This window comes from Pisolithus orientalis, assembly GCF_024613125.1.
Source record: "Pisolithus orientalis strain OTSU chromosome Unknown F5J12scaffold_79, whole genome shotgun sequence".
In the NCBI taxonomy this organism is placed as follows: Eukaryota; Fungi; Basidiomycota; class Agaricomycetes; order Boletales; family Pisolithaceae; genus Pisolithus; species Pisolithus orientalis.
The window spans coordinates 64,597-90,397 of NW_026260860.1; the positions used below are offsets into that span (position 1 = coordinate 64,597).

A 25,801-nucleotide genomic window follows, 5' to 3' on the forward strand; every position below is an offset into this window, starting at 1 on the left:
CAGGCCATCTATTTCAGACGATGCACCACCAGTGAGCTTGTCATTGTTGTCATCCATGTCAATGATTGCACCATCGCCACAACGTCCCTAAACGAAGATAGAGGAGCTTAAGTGCAACGTCAGAAAATACTGTTGAGATTACCGACCTTGGGGAACTTCACTGGCTGCTTGGCATTGAAGTAACCAGAAATAGAGATGAACGTACCATCTCCCTGTGCCAACACCCCTACATTGAGTCCATCATACGACTGCTTTGGCTTTGATAAGCTCAAGCCTGTGTCGAACCCAATGGAACCCAGTACCAAACTGCATTCTGGGCAGTCGCCATCAACTGGTGCTGAATTCGCTATGATGTGCCACGTACCCTATTGTGAAGCCATAGGATCACTCATGTACTGCCTCCCTTGCCACTTCGTCCCTGACATCTCATATGCCATAACGACCATCTCACATTTCTCGGGCAACCCTGGAGTTGCTCATTGGGAAGCTGTAAAGAGAATTTATCAGTACCTTCTCAGGACAAAAGGCTTACGACTCATGTATGGGGGATCACCAAGTGCATTGACCAGGTATGCAGATGCAGACAGCAGCATGGCAGAAGACTGCAGAGTGGTCTCAGGGTATGCTTTTCTAATAGATGGCAGAGCAGTGTTGTGGTCTTCTAAAAGACAGGAAATCATCTTGCTCTCAATGACTGAGAGTGAGTACATGGCAGCCACACACGCAGCCAAGGAGGCCTTGTGGCTTCAGTCGCTCATTGGAGAGCTTTTTCAGCCATTCAGTCGAGCCAACCACGTTGTTTTCCGATAATCAATCAGCCATCGCGCTCACTAAAGACTATCAGTATCACACATGCACCAAACACATCGATATCTGTTTTCACTTCATTTGCCTGGGTCATAGAAAATGGCAAAATTCACCTCATATATTGCCCTGACTGCAGACATGATCACCGATATCACTAACGAAGGTGCTACTGTCTCCGAAGGTGAAACATTTCGTGGTTGAACTCGGCCTACACCCGACTTGAGGGGGAGTGTTAGATTTGGCAAGTCGCTCGTAGCCTTCGTTCACTAATTGACACTACTTTTCCTTACCATGGGAAACACTTCCCATTTACAGGGTCTACAAGACCACTGTACTTAGTTGTTTCGAGCACTGACAATACAGTGTGATAATTTTTGGTTTATTGTCTCCAAATGTTTCATATGTATAATTAACAGTACAAGCACTTGTGCTATGACCGTGCTTGTAGTTTCAATACCAGGTTCAACACCTGTGTCTCACCCTTTTGTTTCATATAGCGTATTTAACTCATTACTGTAGTAACACCACCTCAGACGTCTGCCGCTTGCACACTTGACTGAGGTGGGTATAGTGTCTTGTTCCCATGTTCGTGTACTTCACACTCACATCGTTACCTTAGATCTTGCTATAGGTAATGCGAATACAGACATTTGCTGCTTGTGCACTTGACTGAGATCTTGCTATAGATTTCTGTGACTACCCACTCCGATGCACTGGTCTCAGGGTGTGCACATGCCACAAATAGGCAAAGAGGTCTGTTATCCTCTTCTGCAATGGTTGTGACCTTGGCTGTTAACTCTGTTTTCTCCTTGGATTTATCCTTGCTCCCTTGTGCAGATCCCTGCAGTGCAGCTTTGGCCACTTCATCTGCCTTCTTTTTGTAGCATTCATCCTCTGTATGTCTGGTTTTGCCACAGGGGGCATAGTTACACTTCTTCTTCTTTTTCTTCCTGTCTGTTGCCTTTGACTTTTTACCTGGGTTAGTCTTAGCAGTGAGAGCAGAATGCACTGTTGAAGTTTGTCATGTTCTTTCTTCTACCAGGACTTGGGATATGACAGTCTTGATGGTAAGCTTGTCATTTGAGGACATAAGGATTGTCTGGAGTGTGGAGTACAACTGCAGGAGAGATATCACCATCACAATCACTACCAGTGAGTCATCAAGGGGTTGACCAAGTGACAAGAGGATGTGGGCTTTTTGCTGCATGGCATTCAGCTGTGTTTCCATAGGCTGATCATCAGTGAGTGTGCTGCAAAACAGTTCTCCTATAAGGTAGGCTATGGATTGCTTTCCCTTTCCTTCATACCATTCACTGAGCTTGGTCCAGGTCTCTGCTGCAGTACTTGCATACAGAACACCACTAAGAGGCTCATCCTTGAGCATTAAGGTAATCTGTGTGCATGCTTCCTTGTCTTTGATTTACCATTCCTCATATTGGTCTGGGTTTGTGTTCACATCTGGAGCTTTCTTCTCCATGCCAGCAACTACATTCCAGAGGCCTTGTATACCTAGGACTTTCTGCATTTGAAACTTCCACATTTGATAATTTGCTCCATCATCTGTGAGGGGCATTATATCATAGAGTTGGCTTGAGCCTTGGGTAACCCTAGCACTAGTAGATGCAGAAACTGTTGTGTTCATGCTTGTCAATGGGCCCAGTTGCTGGGACATTGATGCTGACACTCCAGATGACATGTCTGTAAGTTGTTTGGTGGTACCACTTTTGAGTTCATTGATACTGTAAGGTTAGAGCTGCACAGGGCTCATAACCTCTTAAGAGGAGGCCAAAATTAAGACTATAAAGAAGGTCTCAGGCTTCTGTGGTAAGAAGACTGAGGTGCATGAGGAAAAACTAACTGCCTAAGTGCAAAGAATTATTACATAAGCTCATACACCCTAAGCAAATAAACATAGGGGACACATGTTCCAACAAGAACTTCCACAACACCTGTCATGTGGTGGTGATTTGGACTCTCTCATCAATGCCATGTATGGAGACTTGCTGGCCCCTCATCACAATTGGCCTCTGCAGGATCAGTACTTCCTGGACCACACCATTTTATCTTCCAGGAACACTGAAGTCAGGGAGATCAACTCCACCATCCTGGGTAAAGTTCATGGGGACAAGGTTGTGTACAAAAGTGCAGACTCTGTTACTGACAACCAGTATGATTACATTCCAAAGGAGGTGTTGAACATACTAGATCCATCAGGGTTCCCCCTTCATGAGTTGGAGTTGAAGCCTGGTGCTCCCCTCATGCTTCTTTTCAATCTGGATCCTATCCATGGCCTTTATAATGGTACTAGGCTGGTCTTGATCAGAGCTACCCATCATATATTGGAGTGCCATGTGTTGCAGGAAAGGGATGGAGATGCCAACAATGATGTGGTGCTGATTCCTTGCATGGCTTTGGATACCAATCCAGATGACTTCCCAATACCCTTGCATCACCTGCAGTTCCCTGTTCACCTGGCCTATTCAATGACCATTAACAAATCACAAGGCCAGACAGTCCAACATGTGGGCCTTGACCTCAGGACACCTGTGTTCTCTCATGGGCAACTATATGTTGCTCTGTCTAGATGTACCCATCCAAGGAACATCAAGGTGCTGCACAGTGGCCAAGGACACCAAACAAACAAGTCTATGAATGTAGTATTCAATGAAGTTTTGAGAGGATTGCATGTTTAAATGTGTACTATACTATAGACTTGCCTTTTTTAAATTGTATAACTCCTGTCTGCCATCAAATTGCTATGACTACAACTGAATGGCTTGAAGCATTGTGAAAGCAAATGAGATGAAGCTCTTCCTTTGAAAGCTGAGCTGGCATTGGTTAGTTGAGGAGCAATGCTCCTCAGCTGACCAATGCCAGCAGAATGACCATGTAGGGGACCCTGGGGCCAATAGGGCCCAGGGCTAGCGATAGCTAATTAAGTTATGGTGGAAGGGAGGTTATTGACTCGGAAAAAAACCGGAGGATGTCTAATGTAGCACGTGGCAGTAACTTAGGTACAGGTGCCTGTACCACTCGAGAGTTTACAACTCCACACAATAGCCAATCGCGGAAAGCACCCCTGCTAACACACCAACGATGTGGAGGAAATAGTTAGCGGGCAGTTCAAGGTTTATAGGTGTTGGAACTTATCTTCGTCGATTTCACGCCTTGTACACCTCAGCCACAGCCTCGTAGTACCTCAGGCTCAACCACCGATATTCACGGTGACGATCTACCACCAACACTAACTGGCAATGGCGAGGTCTGCCACCAATGTAAACCCGGGTTCCAACACCCGATCGACAGCGTACAACGGGACTATATATTAGTAGGACGCATATACGGTCATCAGTACTGTCACAAGGAACATAAAATAGGTCGGAGAGTCGTGTGTTTATTGCGTTTGCAACACAGAACAAGTACACAATGCCAGGTATGTGGTAACTGTACCGTTGCTACGAGTCGAAAGGTTGCTCGAATAGAAATTCGAATAAGGACTCGAGGAACTGCCTGTTCTCAGGTTGCTCGTCAACTGGTACGGCCATTATTGCCTCTTTAAGTTCCTCCTGAGTGGCACGGTGGGTGACATCCCTAACGTCCGCTTTCTTTCGTACATAGATATGAGAGAACAAGTACATCAATTCCTCGACAGAAGGAGTATGCGACTGTCGACGTTCTTTGAGTTTGTTCTTGACGCGTCTTGCCAATTTGGGGAGTGGTAGATGGGACGCACAGAGTCTCTCCCATGATTTCTTGCCAAAACAACGAATCATCTTTTCTTCTGCCATGTCTAGTAGGATGCCGTGATGGAATGGCACTAGGAATGAAATAGCCTGACGGAGAGATCAGTCAAGAAACGCTCTACATGGGTCAGAACCAATTACCCGGCACAGGTCGTCGGTCGCATTGGTATATTTCCTGTACCTCTCGTCGACCTGAACCTTGAGGGTTGCTATGGCACGACCCAACTCCGACTGCTCCTTCCGTATTTCGCTGTGTACTCTTTTCAAGTCATTGATCGACTTCTTCGTTCTATCGATGCTTCTTCTAAATTCATCGTCCAACTTCTTCATTTCACTGCGATGGCGTTCCTCATGCCTCATCTCAGCCAACCTGCATTCCATTGTAGTAAGTCTCGACCGCAACATTTCTGTAATGCCACAGTTAGTCCTAGCAGATAGCAACAATATAACGGAAACTAACCATCACTACAGTCTCCCAAAGATCCATCCTCAGGACAATCTCCAGCATCTTTCGTCTTTGGCTCAATGACGACATGCATCATTTTATCCTCCTCATCTAGGCCACAGTCAGCTGACAACTACCTGTGGTTTACACTGACGGGCTCACCAAAAAAATGTTCACTTTTGAGCATGTCTGGTCTCACTGGGACCACAGAGTCGCCAGTTGAATTCACTGCTGATGCTTGCACCGTGGGTTGAAGACCGCCAGGGGTGTGTGCAGGAAACAGATATTCCAGATCCATAATACGAATTTCAGGGTGGTTAAACATAACACGTATTCTCGAAAGCCTTGACATGGCCAGTACCATGATTGAGAAATCGAAGAGGGAAGGACCCCGCGCAGTGGTCTATAAGTCCTAGGGGAAAAAAGGGGTCAGCTGCTGAGGCGCCTTGCTTACGTCAGCTGACATGAAGGCAACTTCGCACCAGTACTTGCACACACAGCCACTGAGCACTGAGCGTCTGCGAAACATACTCAATCCCGACTGCCCTCCCACTGTTTTATGCCAACGAGACCCGCACATTCATCCCGGAAAGAAGAACAGATCAGTACTAGAACATATTTACATCCTTTTCTGACACAGACCCTTCAACATGGAGAACAACGCGAACAAAAAGACCGTTCAATTCTGCTCGGACTTCCTGTCGAATCACTTACACACGTCACTTCGTATCTCACTCCGCCCTCACTCATCGCCCTCGGCAGCACTTGTAGGCGCTTGCACGGCCACGTAAACGATGACAATACGTGGTATCGTGCGTTCCTTACTCAGGTAGTCGGTGCCCATCCAGAACGCCCCCTCGACGAAGGAAATGTTATTCTGTTGAGGAGGGTAGCACGTACCTGGAGGGCGGAGTTTGTGTCGAGGTACATGCTCAGACAGTGCGCTTCTCTTCCTTGGTCGCATATTTTTTCGTTGACAAATGTATGGTGAATCGATAGGCAGTGGGAGCGTGCCCGCACACCGTGTATCACTCACACGCCTCAGGACACGACCGTTGACAGCATCTACCTCGTCTCGCCGTATATCCAGTCTTCCCTATTCCCCCACTTCCCCTACTCCAATCAGCGCGATCAGCCTGCAGGGCCTGGGCCAGCACTTCTGACCATATCCCTCCAATACGGAACTATCGCACGCTCCTTCCCGCTCACGGGGAAAGTCCTCAAAGGATACCTCGATCCATCGGGCACTGGTCCTGGGATTGGGAATCCGAATGCCGAGTTCACACCCGACGTTTCGGCATGTGAGATCATGTCTTCATCTTCTTCCGAGTCTAAGGGAAGCGTGAGCGTAGTTTGGGGTAAACGCAATGGCGAAATTCTCCTCACTACCACCAGCAGGGCGTTTGTGCCCGCATCGGGTTTCACGACTTCCAGTGTGGTGCGGTGCAGCGTCCAAGATTTGCACCATGGCGCCGTGAATAAAATCGTCATCGATTCGCTCTCGAAGACATTCCTTTCGGCTGGAGGAGACGGAAGAGTGAAATTATGGAGCTGGGATCGACAGAACCTGAACTGCTTGTGGACTTCTGAGCAAAGCCGGGTGTCATTGGTTCCAGATGGAATCGTTGGCCTGGCAGGAGGCTTGAGCTCTGGCGTGATCGTAGGAGTGCTGGCTAGTGGCGATATTTGTGTGTGGTGGGTTCCGTCTGTGATTGATGTGGGTACGGCCGCTATTGCACTCCCCGAACTGAGGATCGGTGATCCGACAAAGAGTGGCGGAGGTCAGGGACAGTCGGACGCAGGTCATGCTCTGAGCAGACAAACCCCAAAACTCAAAGCTATACATATTCTGCGCGGTCCTCGTTACTCGTCCACCCCACCTAATTCTCCGTTGTCGCCGTCTGCCGCAAGTTCTCAACCGAACGACTTTGTTGATGTCTTACACCTCCCACCCCTTCCTTTACCTCCTTACAGTGACCTCCACCGACACACTTGGGATCACGCAGTTCGGAGACGGAGAGTGTGGGTGCTCCCTTTCTGCCCTCGAGGTCGTGAGTTCTGTTGTGGAGCCTACCGTATGCTCCCCTCGGCCTGCTCCCTCAAGAGAGGGAAGCGGGGGACGAACGAGAGAGCGAGAGTTCGTGATTGCAGGTGATTGCATGGGGTTCGTCAGCTTTTATGATATCGACGCGCCTGCTACCCCTGCGGCGTCATATAACTCAACATCCTCGCCAACGTCGATCACGCCAGCAACATTGTTGCGCGTATCGACACCCAAACACAAATTTTCGGCCCACACCGATGGATCTATCACATCTATTGCATGGACCGCATATGTGTTTGTGACAGGCTCGCAGCGAGGGAGCGTGGCTGTTTGGGATAGCATTACTTTAGAAGAGGTGAGGAGGTTCGATTCCTTGCAGTTTTCTCATCGCCCTACTCGTTTCCCTCTTCTTGCCCCTCCTGCTCCGGACCTTGGGGATGGGGGTGGGGGTGGGAATGAGAATGAGAATGCCGAAAGAGCAGATGCGGAAGGAGATGGAGATGGCGTGAGCAAGATACTCATTGAGAATCAGATGGTGGTGGTTGTTCGAGGGAATAGAGTTATGACGTGGCATGCCGGGGACATGAGACGTCTAGGGAAGGCAAGATGTCATGTGCGGGGGAAGAAAGTCAATCAGGGGAAAAGGATGGAAAGAGGGGTTGCGAAGGGACTGGGTACGTTCCTTCCCCTTTTTGTAATGGTGCGATCTTAATGCTTGTGCTGGGCAGACCAATATGATTTCCAAATGTCCATCGCAGACTCAATCAGTGAGATCACGCATGAAAGGGAACATGCGGCATACGAGAGGGAGCGGATGATGCGCACTATAGGGAGGGTTAGGGAGGAAAGAGAAGGACTGGAAAACTTGGGGTTGGACGAGACTGAGGCTGTCGAGTATGTGATGTGGCTGTCGAGGGAGGAGTCTGTGAAGGAGGTGGGGGAGAAAGTTGAAACTAAGGCTGGAGAAGAAGTTCATGAAGGCGACCTCGAAAATTTACTTGGTGATACGTTCACTCCCGATATGGGATCAACGTCAGAGAGGGCAGCACAGGCGATATCGTCCTTGGCGGAAGAAGATTTCCTACCTGTCCCTCGGAGGAGTGCAAGTGAATCACCCACACCAAGTAACTCCTCACCATCAACTTCACTGTTAGATTCGGAATCTGGGTCGGTGTGGGGATCTGTGTCAGCCCATCTGTCGTTCCCGACTCCGAGTCTTGAACGCGAACGTCGCCAATCGCGATCAGTGTGGGGGAGTGGACAAGGGGCGTCGTCATCTGGCACTAGCGCATCTGTTTTGGCCCCTGGATGGGGGGATGACGATGACTTGAGGTTCGCAATCGAGTTGAGTCTTGCTGAGGCTCAGAGTCGCGGAGACGTTTTGTGAGTGTGCCCTTAGACTATGGTACGGGCGAATAGGGCAAGTGTGCTTCCCCGACTTATCGTCATTTTTTCTTCTTCTATGAATCCTTTTCTTTTTTTCTTGTATGCGAGCCACTCGGTATCGACGTAGAATGGGAGTATTATTGTCTGTGTAGTGTAAATAACCGTCGTTCGTGTTTGAACGCTGGAACGTATATATAGCAACAACGCCGAAAACCCGTGAAACATGTTGAAGCTGTAACCTTCCGTACTAAGTTACCTGCCCAAGATCAACTGAGACGCCACGGGGCCCTACGGTAGTATCTTCTGTCTTGCCCATGGGTCAGACTGAGCTGGATCCGGTACCTCTGTGAGAATGTAGTCTTGCGACCTTCGTAAGTGTAACAGTGTGTTGGCCTACATATCGATTCAGCTGGCATGCACTTTCAAGTTGCTGCAACCTAAGTTAAGATCCTGTGTGTGGTGCCTTCGCACGTCTGCTGGATCTTATTATAAGGGTGCTCCAACGTTCGAAGGGGCCTGCAACCGCCCCGTCAGGACACTCGTAGATGCAAATACACCTTCGATATCGCAACCCGCATCGCCCGTACCAGCCGTCGGCTTCCCGGGCTTCGAAGAGTTACCAAGCGCTGAGTAAATTACCGTCACCGACCGCCAGCAATTAATTCCTGCTCATGATCAATCTGCTAGGATCGCATCCAATTCTTCGCAGGCTCAATTTTACGACGCGGGAGATGAGCGCTTGAGCCCTCAACGCGATCTACAACGTGTATACTGGTGGAGTCCCTTACGCACTCTGAAGAGTCACCAGGTCCTAGGTGAGTTTCCAAAAACCTTGCTCACGCCCGTAGCTAATTGATGCCAGGATATCGCCTGATCTTCATCTCCGAGCATGGAACATGGGTTCCTCTGGAGCACTCGGACGGGTAGCGAGCCTGAAATGAACATCAGAAGCGGTGCTCCCTCTGGCTTTGAGGAGCTGTCAAGTCCCGAATGGGTCTCCAGTACCACTAACTCCCCACCGTTTTCGCTCGTGGTTAAGTTATGGCAGGCAGTATTCAATCCTCCACCGAGTTACCTGGGTTCTGCTCACCTCCGCCAGTGGTGGACCTTCCAGTTTTTGAACAGCTGCAGCCTTCTGGGCGGATCTCCCTTGCCGGCTTCCCAACGGTCATGCGTACAACTCATCTACGCAAGGAGAATTAGCGATGTTACGCTAGATAACATTGAACAGTACGTTCTGAAGTGGCCGGGACCTGATGTTTTCAGCGAACTCCATGCGTTTACTTACTTGACACTCGGTTCTAATGTTCCCGAGGACATTTTCGTACGCTGCCACGCTCTGAGGTTGAAATATTGTGGTGCAAATCGCAAGCACAGCCCCACTTATGCTGATGATCGTGATCTGCTCGCGAGGAGGGTAACGGATATCAAGTTCTGCATCACAGAAATCTATAGCAAGATCTCAGTTGAGTGTGCGAGTGGCAAACATCTATATTCGCATTACCTATAGCAAGATCTAAGGTAATGATGTGAGTGTGAAGTACACGAACATGGGAACAAGACACTATACCCACCTCAGTCAAGTGTGCAAGCGGCAGACGTCTGAGGTGGTGTTACTACAGTAATGAGTTAAATACGCTATATGAAACAAAAGGGTGAGACACAGGTGTTGAACCTGGTATTGAAACTACAAGCACGGTCATAGCACAAGTGCTTGTACTGTTAATTATACATATGAAACATTTGGAGACAATAAACCAAAAATTATCACACTGTATTGTCAGTGCTCGAAACAACTAAGTACAGTGGTCTTGTAGACCTGTAAATGGGAAGTGTTTCCCATGGTAAGGAAAAGTAGTGTCAATTAGTGAACGAAGGCTACGAGCGACTTGCCAAATCTAACACTCCCCCTCAAGTCGGGTGTAGGCCGAGTTCAACCACGAAATGTTTCACCTTCGGAGACAGTAGCACCTTCGTTAGTGTATCGGTGATCATGTCTGCAGTCGGGCAATATATGAGGTGAATTTTGCCATTTTCTATGACCCAGCAAATGAAGTGAAAACAGATATCGATGTGTTTGGTGCATGTGTGATACTGATAGTCTTTAGTGAGCGCGATGGCTGATTGATATCGGAAAACAACGTGGTTGGCTCGACGAATGGCTGAAAAAGCTCTCCAATGAGCGACTGAAGCCACAAGGCCTCCTTGGCTGCGTGTGTGGCTGCCATGTACTCACTCTCAGTCATTGAGAGCAAGATGATTTCCTGTCTTTTAGAAGACCACAAAACTGCTCTGCCATCTATTAGAAAAGCATACCCTGAGACCACTCTGCAGTCTTCTGCCATGCTGCTGTCTGCATCTGCATACCTGGTCAATGCACTTGGTGATCCCCCATACATGAGTCGTAAGCCTTTTGTCCTGAGAAGGTACTGATAAATTCTCTTTACAGCTTCCCAATGAGCAACTCCAGGGTTGCCCGAGAAATGTGAGATGGTCGTTATGGCATATGAGATGTCAGGACAAGTGGCAAGGGAGGCATACATGAGTGATCCTATGGCTTCACAATAGGGTACGTGGCACATCATAGCGAATTCAGCACCAGTTGATGGCGACTGCCCAGAATGCAGTTTGGTACTGGGTTCCATTGGGTTCGACACAGGCTTGAGCTTATCAAAGCCAAAGCATCGTATGATGGACTCAATGTAGGGGCGTTGGCACAGGGAGATGGTACGTTCATCTCTATTTCTGGTTACTTCAATGCCAAGCAGCCAGTGAAGTTCCCCAAGGTTGGTAATCTCAACGTATTTTCTGACGTTGCACTTAAGCTCCTCTATCTCGTTTAGGGACGTTGTGGCGATGGTGCAATCATTGACATGGATGACAACAATGACAAGCTCACTGGTGGTGCATCGTCTGAAATAGATGGCCTGGTCGACTGAGCACTGGGTAAGGCCCAGCTCATCGACGAGGATCTCCACTAATCTTTGGTACCAGCGACGGCCGCTCTGCTTCAAACCATACAATGTCTTTTGGAGGTGACAGACTTTATTGGGGTGATCGGTGGATTTGAAGCCTGGGGGCTGTCGCATGTGGATTACTTCATCATTGGTAAGTGTACCATTCAGGTATGTGCCTTTGATATCAATCTGATGGAGTTCCAGGTTTGATCATGCTGCCATGGCAAGGACGGTTCAAATGGATGCAAGTGTTGTGACTGGGGCGAAGGTATCGAAATAATTGATGCCTTCGACTTGAGAGAAGCCTTGAGCGATGAGTTGGGCTTTGTACCATACCACATTTCCAGCAGTGTCTTTCTTTGTGCACAGAACACCCATTTGGATCCAACTATGTTGGCACCACGAGGTGCGTCAATGAGTTCCCAAGTACCTGCCACGTGTAACGTTGCTAACTCTTCTCTTATCCCAGCCTCCCACTGCAGCCAATCTGGCCGACAACAAGCCTCAGCCAGTGAGGTAGGCTCAAGGGCTTCAGACTCAGCGGTGACTTTGTTCATGGCCATAGTGAGGTCGATATTGCAAAGGGCATCATTGGGATCGTCTACAATGGATGTGAGCAAAGCTGTGGCTCTGTCCTCCCCCTCAAGTCTGGTGGGGTCGGCTTCATCTTTGACTGTAGTGGGGAGCTGGACTCCTTTTGGTATATTAGGTATACCGCGACTGTTTGTACTGCCTTTACTGGCGAGGATATCAGCAAGTCGTTGGCTAGGCTTTCAAATTCATTTCGTGACGGGTGGTTCAGCTGGAGGTGATGGGGGCACGGGATGAGCTGGGGCGATGTGTGGAGGCGTTGGAATTTCTTTTGTCTTTGGGACGGGAGCTGGAGGTGTTAGCATCACATTCAGTAAGTAGCTGTCTTCTTCCTCCCCCTCGTGAGGTAATGACTCAGCTGAGGAGGGATTCCAATATACATTCCTTTTGACGGTAACTGACTTCTTTTCAGGCCAGTACACGCAACAGCCATTGGGGCTGTTATCATCGATCCCAACCCATCAGCCCTCCACAACATGCCCTCCAAGTTTGGTTCCACCCTCGATTCATACCCAGACACTTGAGCCCCACATGTGGGCTCGACTGAGGTCTGGTTTCTTCCCGGTCACAGCTTCAAGGGGCATCCCACCGTCAAGCGCTCTGGTGGGAGTCCTGTTCTTTAGCCAGACAGCGTGGCACACCACTTCACCCCATAGAGTGCAAGGCAAGCTGCTCTCATGCAGCATGGCATGAACTTTTTCAAGCAAGGTGTGATTGAGATGCTCAGCAACTCCATTGTGTTGTGGGGTATCATGTACGGTGAGCTTCTGTTTCGTTCCAGCTGCCTTGAGGTACATCACAAATTCTTTTCCGAGGTACTCGCCGCCTTGATCGGAATGGAGGGTCTTCATGCGAGTGTTATGCTGGGTGTGACACCAGGCCTCGAAATCTTTGTAGGCTGTGAAGGCTTCACTCTTCTGGCAAAGGAGATGAATATAGGTGAGTTGCGTCTTATCGTCAGTGAAGGAAATGTAGTACCACCGACCACTGAGAGTTTCTATGGGTGCGGGTCCCCAGATGTCACTATGTACTTCTTCAGCAAACTTGCAAGCTCGTTCTCTGATGCGTTCCTTCGTGACAGGCTTCCTGGTTGCCTTCGCATATACACAGGCTTCACAGAAGGTCAGCTCATCTTTTGACAAGTTGAACTTCAAACCTGATACAAGTCCCTTTTCAGCTAGGCGATGAGCGACAGACGGAGAAATGTGTCCCATCCTACAGTGAAGTTCCATCACAGTTATTGATTCAGCTGCTGTGTTTGCACTGTTGCGATCGTCGTTGTGGACGACATGATAGAGCCTGGCTTTAGACTTAGGGATGCGACCAACAACATCATTGGCAGGGTTCCTGATGGTACAGGTACCTTCAGCGAAGGTGACAGAGTAGCCTAGCTGGTCAAGGCAGCTGACAGACACGAGGGTGTATCCGACCTCAGGTGAGTATAGTACTTTGGTGAGTCACAGTTTAGTTACATCGTACCCATTCGGCACCTCTATGACTAACTCCCCCATAGCCATAGCATCAAAGAGTTGTTTGTTGGCAGCCAAGAATGACTTGGGTGGTATCATCACCAACGTCTCGAACTTCTCCTTGTAAGGGGAGATGTGTCAAGTGGATCTGGAATCATAGAGTTCAATGACAGGTGTACCAATGGGGCTGTCATTTATGAGGTTCGCGAACTCTGGGGAGGTGTTAGTGGGCTCGACATGATTTGAAGCATCGCCATGGGGTGAGTGCTCGTCATCCACATCCCCCATCTCGCTGAACCAGTCTTTGTTGGTGGTGATGAAGCAGCGTCGATCAACATCATCGTCGTCTGACAATACGCTCAGCAAGTCAGGGAGCAAACCCTCATTGTCGAGTTCATCCAGGGCATGCACCGAGAAGGCACCCTCTTCATCAGAATCAAGTGTTACAGCATGCACAGATCCCTTGGTGGCAGCAGGTAAGCTTTCTTTCTTTGTTTTGTCAAGATCAGGACATTGAGATTTGTAGTGTTCCCTCAACCCACAGTTCCAGCAGGGGCCTCGCTGGCAAGCATGCCCTCTGGAGCTACCCCCTCGACTACCATTTCTTCCATTTCCTCTCCCCCTTCTGAAAGAATTTCCAGGGGTCAATGACATGGCTTCGTTGCCATTGCGATTCTTGGCTTTGGATCGTGCATGCCAAGTCTCTTTGTGACTTTTGCACTCAGACTCTTCAATGATCAAGGAGATGAGAACGTCGGGGTCGATAGTTTGTGTCAGGCTGTACAGGCGTGCAGTTGCTAGCTGTCCAGATGCAAAGCTGGCAAGGTACTTAGGCAGTGATTGGATGATGGTCGAGCGGTAATCCTTTTCTTTGATCTGTATGCTGACGGCAACTAACTCATCTCTCTTTGTATGCAGATTGTCCAAGAACTGGCGGATGTCACTGTCAACAGGGCACTGCAAGTTTAGAAACTTCGTGTGAAGGTCAGTCTGTGCATAAGCACCCTTCTCCGTGTATTCACGAATGATTTCATTCCACATAGCTGCAATGCTGTTAAGGCTATGCACCCAGAGTGCAGTGGAATCAGGGATCCATTGGGTAAGTAAGTGTTTCACCATATTTTCGCTTTTTTGTCACTTAGTGAGTTCATCAGCATCGGGAGGGACTACAGGTTATGAATCCATCCTGATCAGTGGAGGTCATGCCGACAGGGCAAGGAGAGGTGCCATCGAAATGGGACCACAATTCCTTAGCTTTCGACGGTGGTCTGGAAGCGAAAGGGAGAAGATTGCCCAGTTTGCACACTTTGATGTCAAGTTTCAGGACATTGCCCAGGGAGTGTGTCGGTGGTGACAGGGATGGCAGTAGTCATTTGTGGGGGGGGGGACGAGGGTCAGTTGGCAGCAAGAATATCGAAAACAATGGTGAGATGTTGTATAGGCTATTAGAGCTCAGGGCTCATAACCTCACAGAAATCTATAGCAAGATCTCAGTCGAGTGCGCGAGTGGCAAACTGTCTGAGGTGGTGTTACTACAGTAACAAGTTAAATATGCTATACGAAACAAAAGGGTGAGACACGGGTGTTGAACCCGGTATTGAAACTACAAGCACGGTCATAGCGTGAGTGCTTGTACCATTAATTATACATATGAAACATTTGGAGACAATAAACCAAAAATTACATGTGCTGTATTGTCAGCACTCGAAACAACTAAGTACAGTGGTCTTGTAGACCCAGTAAACTGGTAAGTGTTTCCCACTGGTAAGGAAAAGTAGCATCAATTAGTGAACGAAAGGCTACTGAGCGACTTGCCAAATCTAACACTGCACACCCTCAATTGTTCGTGCTCAAGGCATACCATCTGTTATGGTTGCCCACAAACTATGTAGGCAGTGGGACGAGAGAGAGATACGCAAGTGGTTCCACGCCCAGCACGAGACAAAGAGGGACATGGTTAGATGGCATTTCACGGAGCTTAGGATTCCCACACCGGTAACACATTACTTCAAACGTTATACCACTTCCCTTGGACGCTGTTCAGGATTGAGCGGCGTGTTCCAGAGCAACTCTAACAGACTCCGTTGCTAGAAGGAGTATCAAGTAAGTTACAAATAGACTGCTCTGCAGCAGAGGACTGTCGGATGGTTGGAGCAGACTCCATGCTAGCTTTCATGCGAGTAGCGCAATTTGTTGTTTAAAGCAAATGTAGAATTTGTTACGGTATGGAGTAGTTGTGTTTGGTACGTATGATGACATCCGCCTCTCTGAGACACTCACGATCGGCCGCAAATGGTGGAGCTGGAGAAAAATCCGAAACAACTATTACACCGTATTGCTTGGTTTCTCGGTGCTTGTACGTGACGCTGGAGTTTGGTGCGGGGGATTTCCCGAAAGTTCACGAGGTTTGGAGAATTCTGAGGAGACATACGTTCGGCAGCCACGAAAACTTCATGGTTCAGCGACTGCTACTTACTAGGAGTTGATTCCAGCAGTGGTTGCGACATGTCAAGACGAAGGCTTATCTATGAGCGTCAAAAGTGTCAACAGCGATGGAGCGATGGAGCGATAGGTGGTGGCTGGGATTGTGAACGAGTGATACGTACAATTCGAGGACCGAGCTAGATTGGACCTTAAATGAGTCGGGTGAGGGGACAGAATTGTCATCACGCCAGAACCAGTACAAAAATAGTCACTGGAACTGCAGGCAGTGGCGCCGTTACGATGTGATGGCACAATAGTGAGGTGACGAGATGAACCTCGCACGTTCGGTCGTAAGGAGTCGGAGTTGGATTTGTCTGCATTTGATTGAGTCCGTAGCCGTGAGTGCTGGTAAGAAACGGCCTGTGTACGTTGCTTGCCAAACGGCAACAAAATTGCGAGTCCATCGAAGCCCGGAAGGCCAGGTGGTTTGTGGCCAAAATTACTGTTAGTGCAATCGCATTTCTCGCGCTGCATTCGCGCCAGACGTGGCGCGGAATGGTTTCAGGGTAAACGATCTGGCTGAGATGGAGAGGCCTGATTCCTGGAGCGGATAAAGAATCCACTGGAGGTGAGCTCTATCTGTGTGCATACACCCAACGTGCAAGGGTCGATATGACGTCAGGCCGGAGGGTACAAGTCCCGGTGCAGAAGATTACGTAAGCACACCCGTTCTGACTGGCGATCACGCGTGCCGGTGGCGGGAAATGTGCCAGGTACGACGACTAGACCACGAGGCTCTATGATCTTATCATCAGTTGCGCTTCAACAGCTGAGAGTGCGATGTCGTACTTGCACGTTGCGCAGGTTATTACACAGGCACGGGTGCAGCGGCGATGCCCGAATGGCAAAATCAACTCACTGGCAGGAATGGCGAAAATCGCTCTGTTGTACGGCTGTCATGGAGAAACCGACCGAAAGATAAGGCGAACGAGATAATATAAAAAGGCGACTCAACTTCCCAATTGCATCTCACACCCGTCGTTGGGATGGAAAAGACGTTGAGCAAGTCGACGGAGAGAGAACGTCCACAGGGATATGGCATTCAGATCGGGTGCGTCGCCAGCCTACAATAGCGTCGCTGGTTGCCATCACCTGAGCTTCTTTCTATAGCTACCGTACGCTATCGATTCGCGTCGATGAGCGACAGCTTCCTCAGAAGCCAAAGAAGTCCAAGGATCCTACTGATGCCATCGCAGCGATCGATGTCCACCTCATCCCATCAGATCAGGTCTACAATAGGTACTCGTGCCACCCCACCGTCGGTCTCGAAGCGGCAGCTGTACAGAGAAAATTGAAATCCGATGGAAAGAACATCATCAGCTCTCCTCCGACGAAGTACTGGCTCAAGGCATTGAACTATGTCTTCGGTGGTTTCAACTTTCTCATGTGGATCGCCTTCGTCGTCACCATCGTATGTCCCGCTTGACCGTCGGTCCTTAGTCCCCTACTAACCATGTCCAGCTGTCGTACAAACCACTCGGTCAACCCCCGCTCGTATTTAACCTTGGTGTCGCCACCCTCCTCGTCAGTCCCTTTTGTCCCTTTCCGTGCACTCACTCATCCCACCTCTCGCCCAGATGATCGTCATCATCGTCTCAGCCACATTCTATGCTCTTGTCGACTGGAACGCCAGCAGGATCATGAAATCCATCAAATCTCTCATTGCAGAAGAAGCTTCCGTCATTCGTGAAGGCAAGCAACAGCTCGTACCTGCCAATGACATTGTCGTTGGAGACATCGTCGTCCTCTCCACCGGCGAACGCGTCCCCGCCGACTTGCGCATTGTGCAAATGTCTTCCGACCTCAAGTTCGATCGTTCCTTGTTGACTGGCGAGAGGTGCGTCCGTCCCTACGTCCGTACCACCCTCGAGGCTGGGTTAACATTTTCCTTAGTGATATGGTCCCTGGCTCTCTCGACTCCACCGCAGATAACGCTCTCGAAACCCGCAACCTCGCGCTCACCTCCACGTTCGTCACGCAGGGCACTTGCCACGGCATCGTCTTTGCCACCGGAGACAGAACCGTCATGGGTCGCCTTGTCTCAATGTCCGGGGAAACCAAGTTCAAACTTACCACCATCCAAAAAGAGATTTGGTTCTTCACGAAAGTCATCTCAGCCGTCGCTTTGAGTTTGTTCTGTCTCAGTTTATTGTTGTTTGGCGTGTGGTTGAGGACGAGTTATCCGGGATATGATACGGTGTCGATCGCGATCGTTAATTCGATTGGGTGTTTGACAGCGTTCGTGCCGCAGGTAAGCATCACATCCTTCCTGTCTCATTCGCCGAAACTGATGCAATCATACAGGGCCTCCCTGTCTGTGTCGCGCTTTCTCTCACAGTCATCGCCCGGCGCATGTCTAAGCGCCACGTCCTCGTCAAAAATCTCGCCACTATCGAAACATTGGGATGTATCTCCGTATTATGTTCGGACAAAACGGGGACATTGACCGCTGGAAAGATGGTGCGAAGTGTTCTCACGTCACTTCACCGTCTCACTCACGAAAAAAATGTTCTGCAGGCTGTCGAGTCCGTCGCGTTCCTGGATGCCGCCTACAGCGCTAAAGATTTTATTGCGAACTTTACCGATGCACTTTCATGCACCATTGCGCCGACTTCCACTGGATCTGCCTCGCAGACGCGTTCGCCCTCTCCGCTCACTTCTTTCTCCTCCAACCCTGTCCACGTTCTTCATGCCATTACACGTCTCTGTAACGGGGCCAAGTTTGCTTCGTCTCATGATTCTTCTACGAACGAAAAATCTACCCCAGACTCAGAGCCTACGATCAAAGGAGACCCCACTGACACTGCCATCCTCAAATTTGCAACCTCGCTCTCTGCCGTGGATAGCACGGCAAGGGAGAATTCGGGGAAGTATGTCAAAGCATTCGAGATCCCGTTCAATTCGAAAAATAAGTGGATGATGACCGTTGTGCGAGACACTTCTGTTGCCGCAATGGTGGACGAGGTGGGAGACGCCGCAATCGAGAAGAAAGAATCTCGGAAACGCGAACCAGACGTAGTACCAACACAGGAAGGAACATGGATGTTCGTCAAAGGCGCCCCTGACATCCTCTTCCCAGCCTGCGGGACGGTGATGTTGTCGGACGGATCGGTTATCCCGTTTGGGGAGGCTGAACGAGAGAGGCTTGGTGCGATGCAGAGCGAGTGGTCTTCCGAGGGACAGAGAGTATTGGCTCTGTGCGTTCGTTACTATACTTTTTGCTCTTCGTTATTAACATGCTGTCGATGGGGAACATGGAAAGATGTCAAAAACCACTTCCGCTATTCAAATCTTCCCTTCCACCTTCCGATCTCGAGGAAAGTCTCTACAGCGATCTCCATTCCCTCACACTCGTTGCGCTCGTTGGGATTCGTGATCCTCCCCGTGAGGATGTCCCGTCCGCGATCGAGGTGATCAGGAGGGCAGGTGTGAGGGTTTTCATGGTTACTGGAGATTTCAGGTTGACGGCCGTGGCTATTGCGAGGCAGGTGTGTCTAGCTTCCCCTCTTTTCTCTTCTGGACTGCGGAAATGCTGACAGGATAGGCGATAGGTTGGGATCGTCACTCAACAACAGATCGACACGATCGCAGATGTTCGATCACCTGTTCTGTCAGGGAAATTCCCTTCCGGCACCATCCCTGCACCTCTGATCAAACCGTCCCCCGACGACCCCATCCGTTCGCTTGTTCTAACAGGCGAGGATGTCACCTCCCTTACACCTCACGACTGGGATATCATCCTCTCTCACTACACTGAACTCGTTTTTGCACGCACAACGCCTGACCAAAAAATGAAAATTGTTGAGTCGATCAAAGCGCGCGGCGATAATACCGTTGCCGTCACAGGTGACGGTGTCAATGACGCCCCGGCGCTCAAAGCGGCGGACATTGGCGTGGCCATGGGTGCTGGAAGCGATGTCGCAAAGGAAGCTGCGGCACTGGTATTGTTGAAGAATGATTTTGCGAGTATTCCAGTAGCAATTGAGATGGGAAGATTAGTATTTGATAATTTGAAGAAGGTAACGTTGTACCTGATGCCTGTGAGCTGCTTTCCTCCTCTTTTCCTCGACTTCGCCGGATTGACGACCTATTGGAACCTGGCAGGTTGGGTCGTACACGGAATTCATGGCCGTGCTCTCCAACGTTTTACTTGGCATGCAAATCCCGCTTTCATCTTACCTCCAAGTCTGCTTCTCGATTACCAATGACGTTGTCATGTCCATTTCGCTGATGTATGAAAAAGCCGAGGCTGGTACGTCGATTGGTTTATGTTTTTGACTCGATGATGAATTAACTGATTGGTATGATCAGACCTGATGTTGAGGAAGCCGCGGAATGCACGCACGGATCGATTGACAGATTGGAGGTTGTTCTTCCAAATCTATTTGGTACATTCCTTCAAACCTCGGTCTTCCCTCACGTGCTGTATTGTCTAACTTCTATGCTATGAACGCAGTTCCTTGGTCTCATGGCATGGCCTTGTGCTATGTCCATGTGGTTCGTCTACATGCGTCAGCAGGGACTCGGATTTTATGATGTTATATTGGTGTATAACAAGTGGTCGGACGGATGGAAAGGATATACCCTCGATGAGCTGACGACCTTTGTGAACAGGGGACAATGCATCTAGTGTGTATCTCCTTTTTCCTCTACTCAACTGGATACTAACGAACGTGCCACGCACGTAGCTATGTTACGATGGTATTCATCCAATATGGATCCCTCCTCGCCATCCGTAACAGGCGTGTCTCCATCTTACACTCCAACCCACTCTGGGGTCCCCGTCGAAACCTCCTTGTCCCGGTCGGCATGATCGGTACTGCTCTCATCGCTGTCGTGAACCTGTACGGCCCAGGATTGCAGAAGGTCTTCTCCACGACGCCGATTCCGAGGATGTTCTGGGGTCCGCCGTTTGGATTTGCTTTGGGGATATTGTGTATGGATGAAGTGAGGAAGGCATGCGTGAGAGCTTGGCCGAACGTGAGTGTCCTTTCTCTGTGTTCCCCCCCTTGTGTCGCCTGTGGTCAGGTGAGCTGATGTCTGATATGACATAGTCTTTCATCGCCAAGATGGCGTGGTAACGTCTCTGGATCGGCCTTCGACGCGGACCTATACACTCTTACTGGCGTAGAATAGAAACGAAAGCGAGCGTACTTTTGCTAGCGTTCGACAGGTCGGTCTCTGGTATACGAGAAAACGGTACTCCGCATAATATGGAGGGATGTGATTATTCCATCATCTGTATTAACATATATAGATAGATAAAACTTCGGGGATGAGGGTATATCTATTGCGCAGAGGAACGGGAAGTAACGAAGAGCAAGGCACGAACACTTGCCTTTATTCAGAAAGGTAGTAGACTTTTGTTAAAGTGTTGAAGTGCTTGAAGGGGCTCAGTTGTCGAGTAGACAAGTGAAGAACGAATGCTTGATTCGATGGGGATTGAGGAAGAAATCCCCGAGTTTATATACATGAGTAGGTACGCACGGACCAAGAGCGTAAAAGGAAACTACTACTCAGTATAGTAAAGAATAGTGCAGAAGGTCATGGAATATGACATATGATATGATGTCAGTATGACATCATTTGTGGAGCTGATTGCTAAGGAATGTCATGTGACGAACAACGTGTTGATACACGTGTAAGTCTGGATCAATCTAGACGTCGGAACATATAGTCATATTTCCAACACTCCCCCTCGCTCTAAAATGGTAGGGTAACTAGACCCATTGACGAGCGATTAGTTTCAAATTTTTGCCACGTCAAAGATTTCGTAAGACCGTCTGCTTTTTGTTTGTCAGTTTGAACGTATTCAATACCGAACAAACCATCTTGAACACATTCACGAACGAAGTGCCACTGGACGTCGATATGTTTAGAACGACCGTCCGATACAGGATTCTCAGCAATAAAGCGAGCTCCCATATTATCGCAGTAGAGGATAGTCTTTTCGGTCTTGAGTTTAAGTTCGTCAAATAGCATAGAGAGCCATTTGATTTGACGTGCAGCATCACATAAAGCCATATACTCGGCTTCTGTGGAGGAGAGCGCAATCGTCTTCTGTTTTCTAGAACGCCAAGAAATAAGGGATGATCCGAGGAACATGGTATAACCGGTTGTGGAATGACGAGTGTCTTTATTTGCAGCCCAATCAGAATCTGCGAAGCCATAGATTCGAGATTCAAGTCCCAAATAGTATAAAGCCAATTTTGGAGTAGATGCAATATAGCGAACTATATGCAAGGCTTTATTTCGGTGATCTTCGGTAGGATTTGCCATATATTGTGACATGCGAATAACCGCAAAGGCAATATCGGGACGAGTACCGAGTGCCATATAAAGCAAAGATCCAATGATGGATTGATATTGGGACTGAAGAGAAGATGTGGCTTGATAATCTGCGGGTGCTTTTTCCGGTTGATATCCCGAAGGTAATGGAGTGCGAACATTTCGAGCAGTCTCCATATTAAATCTTTTAATAACCTTTTTGACATACGGGATTTGATCAAGGTAAAGTTCCTTTTTGGATCGATTGCGGTGAATTTGAATGCCAAGGTATTCCTTGACTTCACCAAGATCTCGAGATTCCCATTTCTTCATGAATTGTTCTTTCTTGGCTTTGAGAAGACGTTTGTCCGATCCTAGAAAGAGTCCATCGTCGACATAGACGAGGAAAATGACAATTCCAGCTTTTGAAGTATGGATATAAATTCCAGCATCCACTTTGGAATGAATGTAGCCCATTGCTAATAGAGATTGATGCAGGGCTTTATTCCATGCCAGCGCAGCTTGCTTTAAGCCATATAGGGCTCTAAGCAACCGATAAACCTTGTGTTCTTGACCCGAAACTTTGAATCCTTCTGGTTGCTCCATATAAATTTCTTCATCAAGGTTTCCATATAGGAAAGCGGTTTTAACATCCAGTGCTTCTGTGTCCCAATTTCTTTGGGCAGCGAATGCAAGTAGAATGCGAACAGTTTCGAAGCGAGCCACTGGAGAGAAGGTATCTTCAAAGTCGGTACCGAATTCTTGTGTAAAGCCTTTAGCCACAAGACGAGCTTTATAACGACCATCGCTTTTGATTGCGAAAACCCATCGACACTTGACTGGTTTCCGATCTCTAGGAGGATCCACCAAAGTCCATACTTGTCTTTCTTCAATAGACCTTATTTCGTCTTTCATAGCGTCAAACCATTTCTTTTGCAAATCGGGAGATAACTTTAGCACATCTTTAAAGTGTTCCGGTGATTCTTTTATCCTGGCAGCCAATGCAAACTCAAAAGGATGCATTTCAGGACCTGGCATTTGAACCTGTTGGTCTGGCATGCCTATAGGTGAAGAAGGAGTTTCCGGAAGTGGAGTAAGAGGTGATCCAGGAGATGTAGGAGTAGTTCCTTGTGGATGTTCAGTCCACTGACGAGGAACTTCAGGAGGAATAAGAGCAGGAGGAAGTCTCGGAGAAGGAGGCCTTCGCTCTTCTGCATATCTCCAAATATCTTCTCTAGAATTGCGAGCATGTTGTTCAGCATTACGAATCCACTGTTGTGCTTGATCCCGATTTCTTTGAATATCTCGTTCGATTTCTACTGGGGGTCTGTCTCCATAGAGATTCCCAGGACGAGATACTGGTATAAAACGACGCTTTGGACGAGGTTCTCTGTCATCGGCAGGAGGATGAGCTCTGCGAACATTGCGCGAGTCTCCTTGAATAAACTCAGGTTGATGAGGATGCCTAAGATGACGAGGGTCGACTGGTGGTGCAGCAGCAGGTGCTCTTCTTTGTTGACCTCTATTATTGTGGTCCGGAGGTCTCTGCTGTGGGTTTTGTTGTGGAGGAATATTAGGACGAGGTGGTTGGTGGTGATGAGGCGCCTGTTGGATCTGATCAGGATCTGGAAGTGAATGAAGGCTTTCAGAGTCGGAAGTTTCAGAATTATGGTCATCTTCGGTATCGGGGTCAAAGGTTTCGGATTTTTGTTGACCAGAGCAAAAAGGAAAAGAGTCTTCTACGAATTTTGCAGTATGAGAAAGAATAATCTTTTGTCCATTGAGGAACCGATATCCTTTGGTATTAGGTTCATAGCCTAAAAATACCATTTCGACTGCATGTGGTTCCAATTTATCTTTTCTTTGTTCTTTAGGAACCCATACAAAGGCTTTGCAGCCAAAGGTGCGGAAATAGGTAATGTCCGGGACTTTTCCTAAGAATAGTTCAACCGGAGTCTTGAATATAATCCTCTTGAGAGGAGTTCGATTATACACATGTAGTGCACAGTCGAAAGCGAAGTTCCAGAAGCGTTTTGGAACACAAGCATGGTGTCGAATGGTCCCTGCTTTTTCGGAAATAGTCCGATTAAAGCGTTCAGCACGACCATTTTGCTGTGGCTGGTCGGCAATAGAAAGATAATGGGTAATGCTGCACGAAGAAAGGAGCGCTTTGAAGGTTTGACCCATAAATTCTCCCCCTCGATCCAAACGGAGCGCAAGAAGATGATGTCCAGTAGTATTTTGCACAGACACCAGCCAGTTGGCAAAAGCAGTATAAGTGTCGGATTTGTTGCGAAGGTAGAGACAGAAACCGTAGGACGAAAAATCATCCAAGAGGGTTAGAATATATTTGGACCGAAAGTAAGATTCGACAGGTAATTCCATCAAGTCGGCATGAACCAACTCAAGAGGTTTAGTTGCTCGTTTCCAGGAAGGTTTGAAAGCTTCGGAAGAAAGTTTGCCCTGTGCGCAACCTTTACAAGAAGAAGTCTCCCCCTGTATTTGTATTTCGTTTTTAAGACCTAATCTGCGAATGTGTCGGAGAACTGCATTTGCAGGGTGACACATGCGATTATGCCAAAGAGACTCTTGAGATTCCTTGACCAGAGGGCAAAGGACCCCATAGGCAGTGGTAGGTGGAAGCGGTACGCCCACAAACCAGTGAAGAGGTGAAGTCGGTGAAGCTACTTTTGCTTCAAGAACAATCCGGCCATCTGGTGCTCTGATAGTTTCGCTAGTAAGAGTCGCTGTGCTCCTATACCCGTTATTGAGGAGCGCATTTCGTGAACATAATCTCTTTGAAAAGAGAGGGCTATAAACAACATTATGCAGTGGAAGGTTACTGCCATTTTCAAGGCGAATAACCACTGTTCCTTGACCGAGAAGTTGAACCTTTTTAGTGCCTGCAGTAGAAGCCAAAGGTGGATTTTTGAATTCTCGATAGGTCAGGAAATCAGTTTTGAAAGGAGTCACATGGTGTGAAGCTCCAGAATCCAACATCCATAATGACTCACCCTTTGGAAGGTTCTTTTTGAGATTCGAATATGATGTCACACCAAAAGGGTAACAGTCATAAGAATCGAAAGCATGACCATCGAACTGCATGGGTAAGTACCCAGATGCAGATTCGTTGGGATCATACTCGATGTCTGGATTATGCTTTATACGTATAGGTTTTACAACAGGAAGTTCTGGCACTGATTCGTGAAATTTCATTAAGGACATTGGCTTAGCACGCTTTTTAGCGGCTTTTAATAATACGGATTTGCGGAGAGGTCCTCCGTCTCTACTATTCTGTCCTCGAAGTCGAGGGGAAGAGAGATTAAAAGTCCGTTGTTGCGTCGCAGACGCATTGCCATAGTCCTTTGCATTCCCAGTCTCCACCATGTTCTCGCCAGCCAAAACGGAATTTCCCATTCGTACTGAGGATTCGAAGGAACCACTCTGACATATCCCGTCCTGCTTAGCAGGGGGAAGGGAAATCGTCCTCGGATGAGAGTCCGAGTCGCTCCATTGTTGTGGTTCCGAAAGGGATAGACCCAGTCGGACGCAAGACTTGGCTGTTCGGCGACAGATGGAACATTGGCAGATATTAGAGCCAGGAATAT

General features: G+C 48.4%; 3 protein-coding genes across 3 annotated transcripts; 2 read left to right on the forward strand and 1 right to left on the reverse strand.

Annotated features, from left to right (window-relative positions):
• Positions 1-4,139: 4,139 nt before the first annotated feature.
• On the reverse strand, positions 4,140-5,437 carry F5J12DRAFT_915994 (uncharacterized protein). Its single transcript, XM_051749179.1, has 4 exons — positions 5,158-5,437; positions 5,011-5,106; positions 4,692-4,957; positions 4,140-4,640 (listed from the first exon to the last, which is right to left on the reverse strand). Exons 1-4 carry the CDS (start codon positions 5,357-5,359, stop codon positions 4,263-4,265), a joined length of 942 nt encoding a protein of 313 aa, XP_051594721.1. The 5' UTR covers positions 5,360-5,437; the 3' UTR covers positions 4,140-4,262.
• Positions 5,438-5,504: 67 nt separating this feature from the next.
• F5J12DRAFT_866405 (uncharacterized protein) lies at positions 5,505-8,631 on the forward strand. Its single transcript, XM_051747042.1, has 4 exons — positions 5,505-5,934; positions 5,995-6,905; positions 6,970-7,713; positions 7,768-8,631. Exons 1-4 carry the CDS (start codon positions 5,555-5,557, stop codon positions 8,424-8,426), a joined length of 2,694 nt encoding a protein of 897 aa, XP_051594722.1. The 5' UTR covers positions 5,505-5,554; the 3' UTR covers positions 8,427-8,631.
• Positions 8,632-17,419: 8,788 nt separating this feature from the next.
• F5J12DRAFT_866418 (calcium ATPase transmembrane domain M-containing protein) lies at positions 17,420-21,214 on the forward strand. The gene is made up of 12 exons (XM_051747043.1): positions 17,420-17,450; positions 17,504-17,763; positions 17,820-18,177; positions 18,231-18,386; positions 18,444-19,123; positions 19,189-19,414; positions 19,478-19,966; positions 20,031-20,178; positions 20,238-20,314; positions 20,383-20,555; positions 20,615-20,906; positions 20,981-21,214. The coding sequence occupies exons 2-12, from the start codon at positions 17,504-17,506 to the stop codon at positions 21,005-21,007; spliced, it is 2,886 nt and encodes a 961-aa protein (XP_051594723.1). The 5' UTR covers positions 17,420-17,450; the 3' UTR covers positions 21,008-21,214.
• Positions 21,215-25,801: the final 4,587 nt, after the last annotated feature.

Coding starts and splice junctions, on each gene's coding strand:
- F5J12DRAFT_866405 (XM_051747042.1), top strand. CDS start 5,555: ATGCCAACGAGACCCGCACATTCATCCCGGAAAGAAGAACAGATCAGT. Junction 5,935..5,994: donor TCGAGGTACATGCTCAGACA/GTGCGCTTCTCT, acceptor GTGAATCGATAG/GCAGTGGGAGCGTGCCCGCA. Junction 6,906..6,969: donor GTTGTCGCCGTCTGCCGCAA/GTTCTCAACCGA, acceptor ACCTCCTTACAG/TGACCTCCACCGACACACTT.
- F5J12DRAFT_866418 (XM_051747043.1), top strand. CDS start 17,504: ATGATCGTCATCATCGTCTCAGCCACATTCTATGCTCTTGTCGACTGG. Junction 17,764..17,819: donor TCCTTGTTGACTGGCGAGAG/GTGCGTCCGTCC, acceptor CATTTTCCTTAG/TGATATGGTCCCTGGCTCTC. Junction 20,556..20,614: donor AACAGGGGACAATGCATCTA/GTGTGTATCTCC, acceptor CCACGCACGTAG/CTATGTTACGATGGTATTCA.
- F5J12DRAFT_915994 (XM_051749179.1), bottom strand. CDS start 5,359: ATGGTACTGGCCATGTCAAGGCTTTCGAGAATACGTGTTATGTTTAAC. Junction 5,107..5,157: donor CAAAAGTGAACATTTTTTTG/GTGAGCCCGTCA, acceptor ACTGTGGCCTAG/ATGAGGAGGATAAAATGATG. Junction 4,641..4,691: donor CGACCGACGACCTGTGCCGG/GTAATTGGTTCT, acceptor TCTCTCCGTCAG/GCTATTTCATTCCTAGTGCC.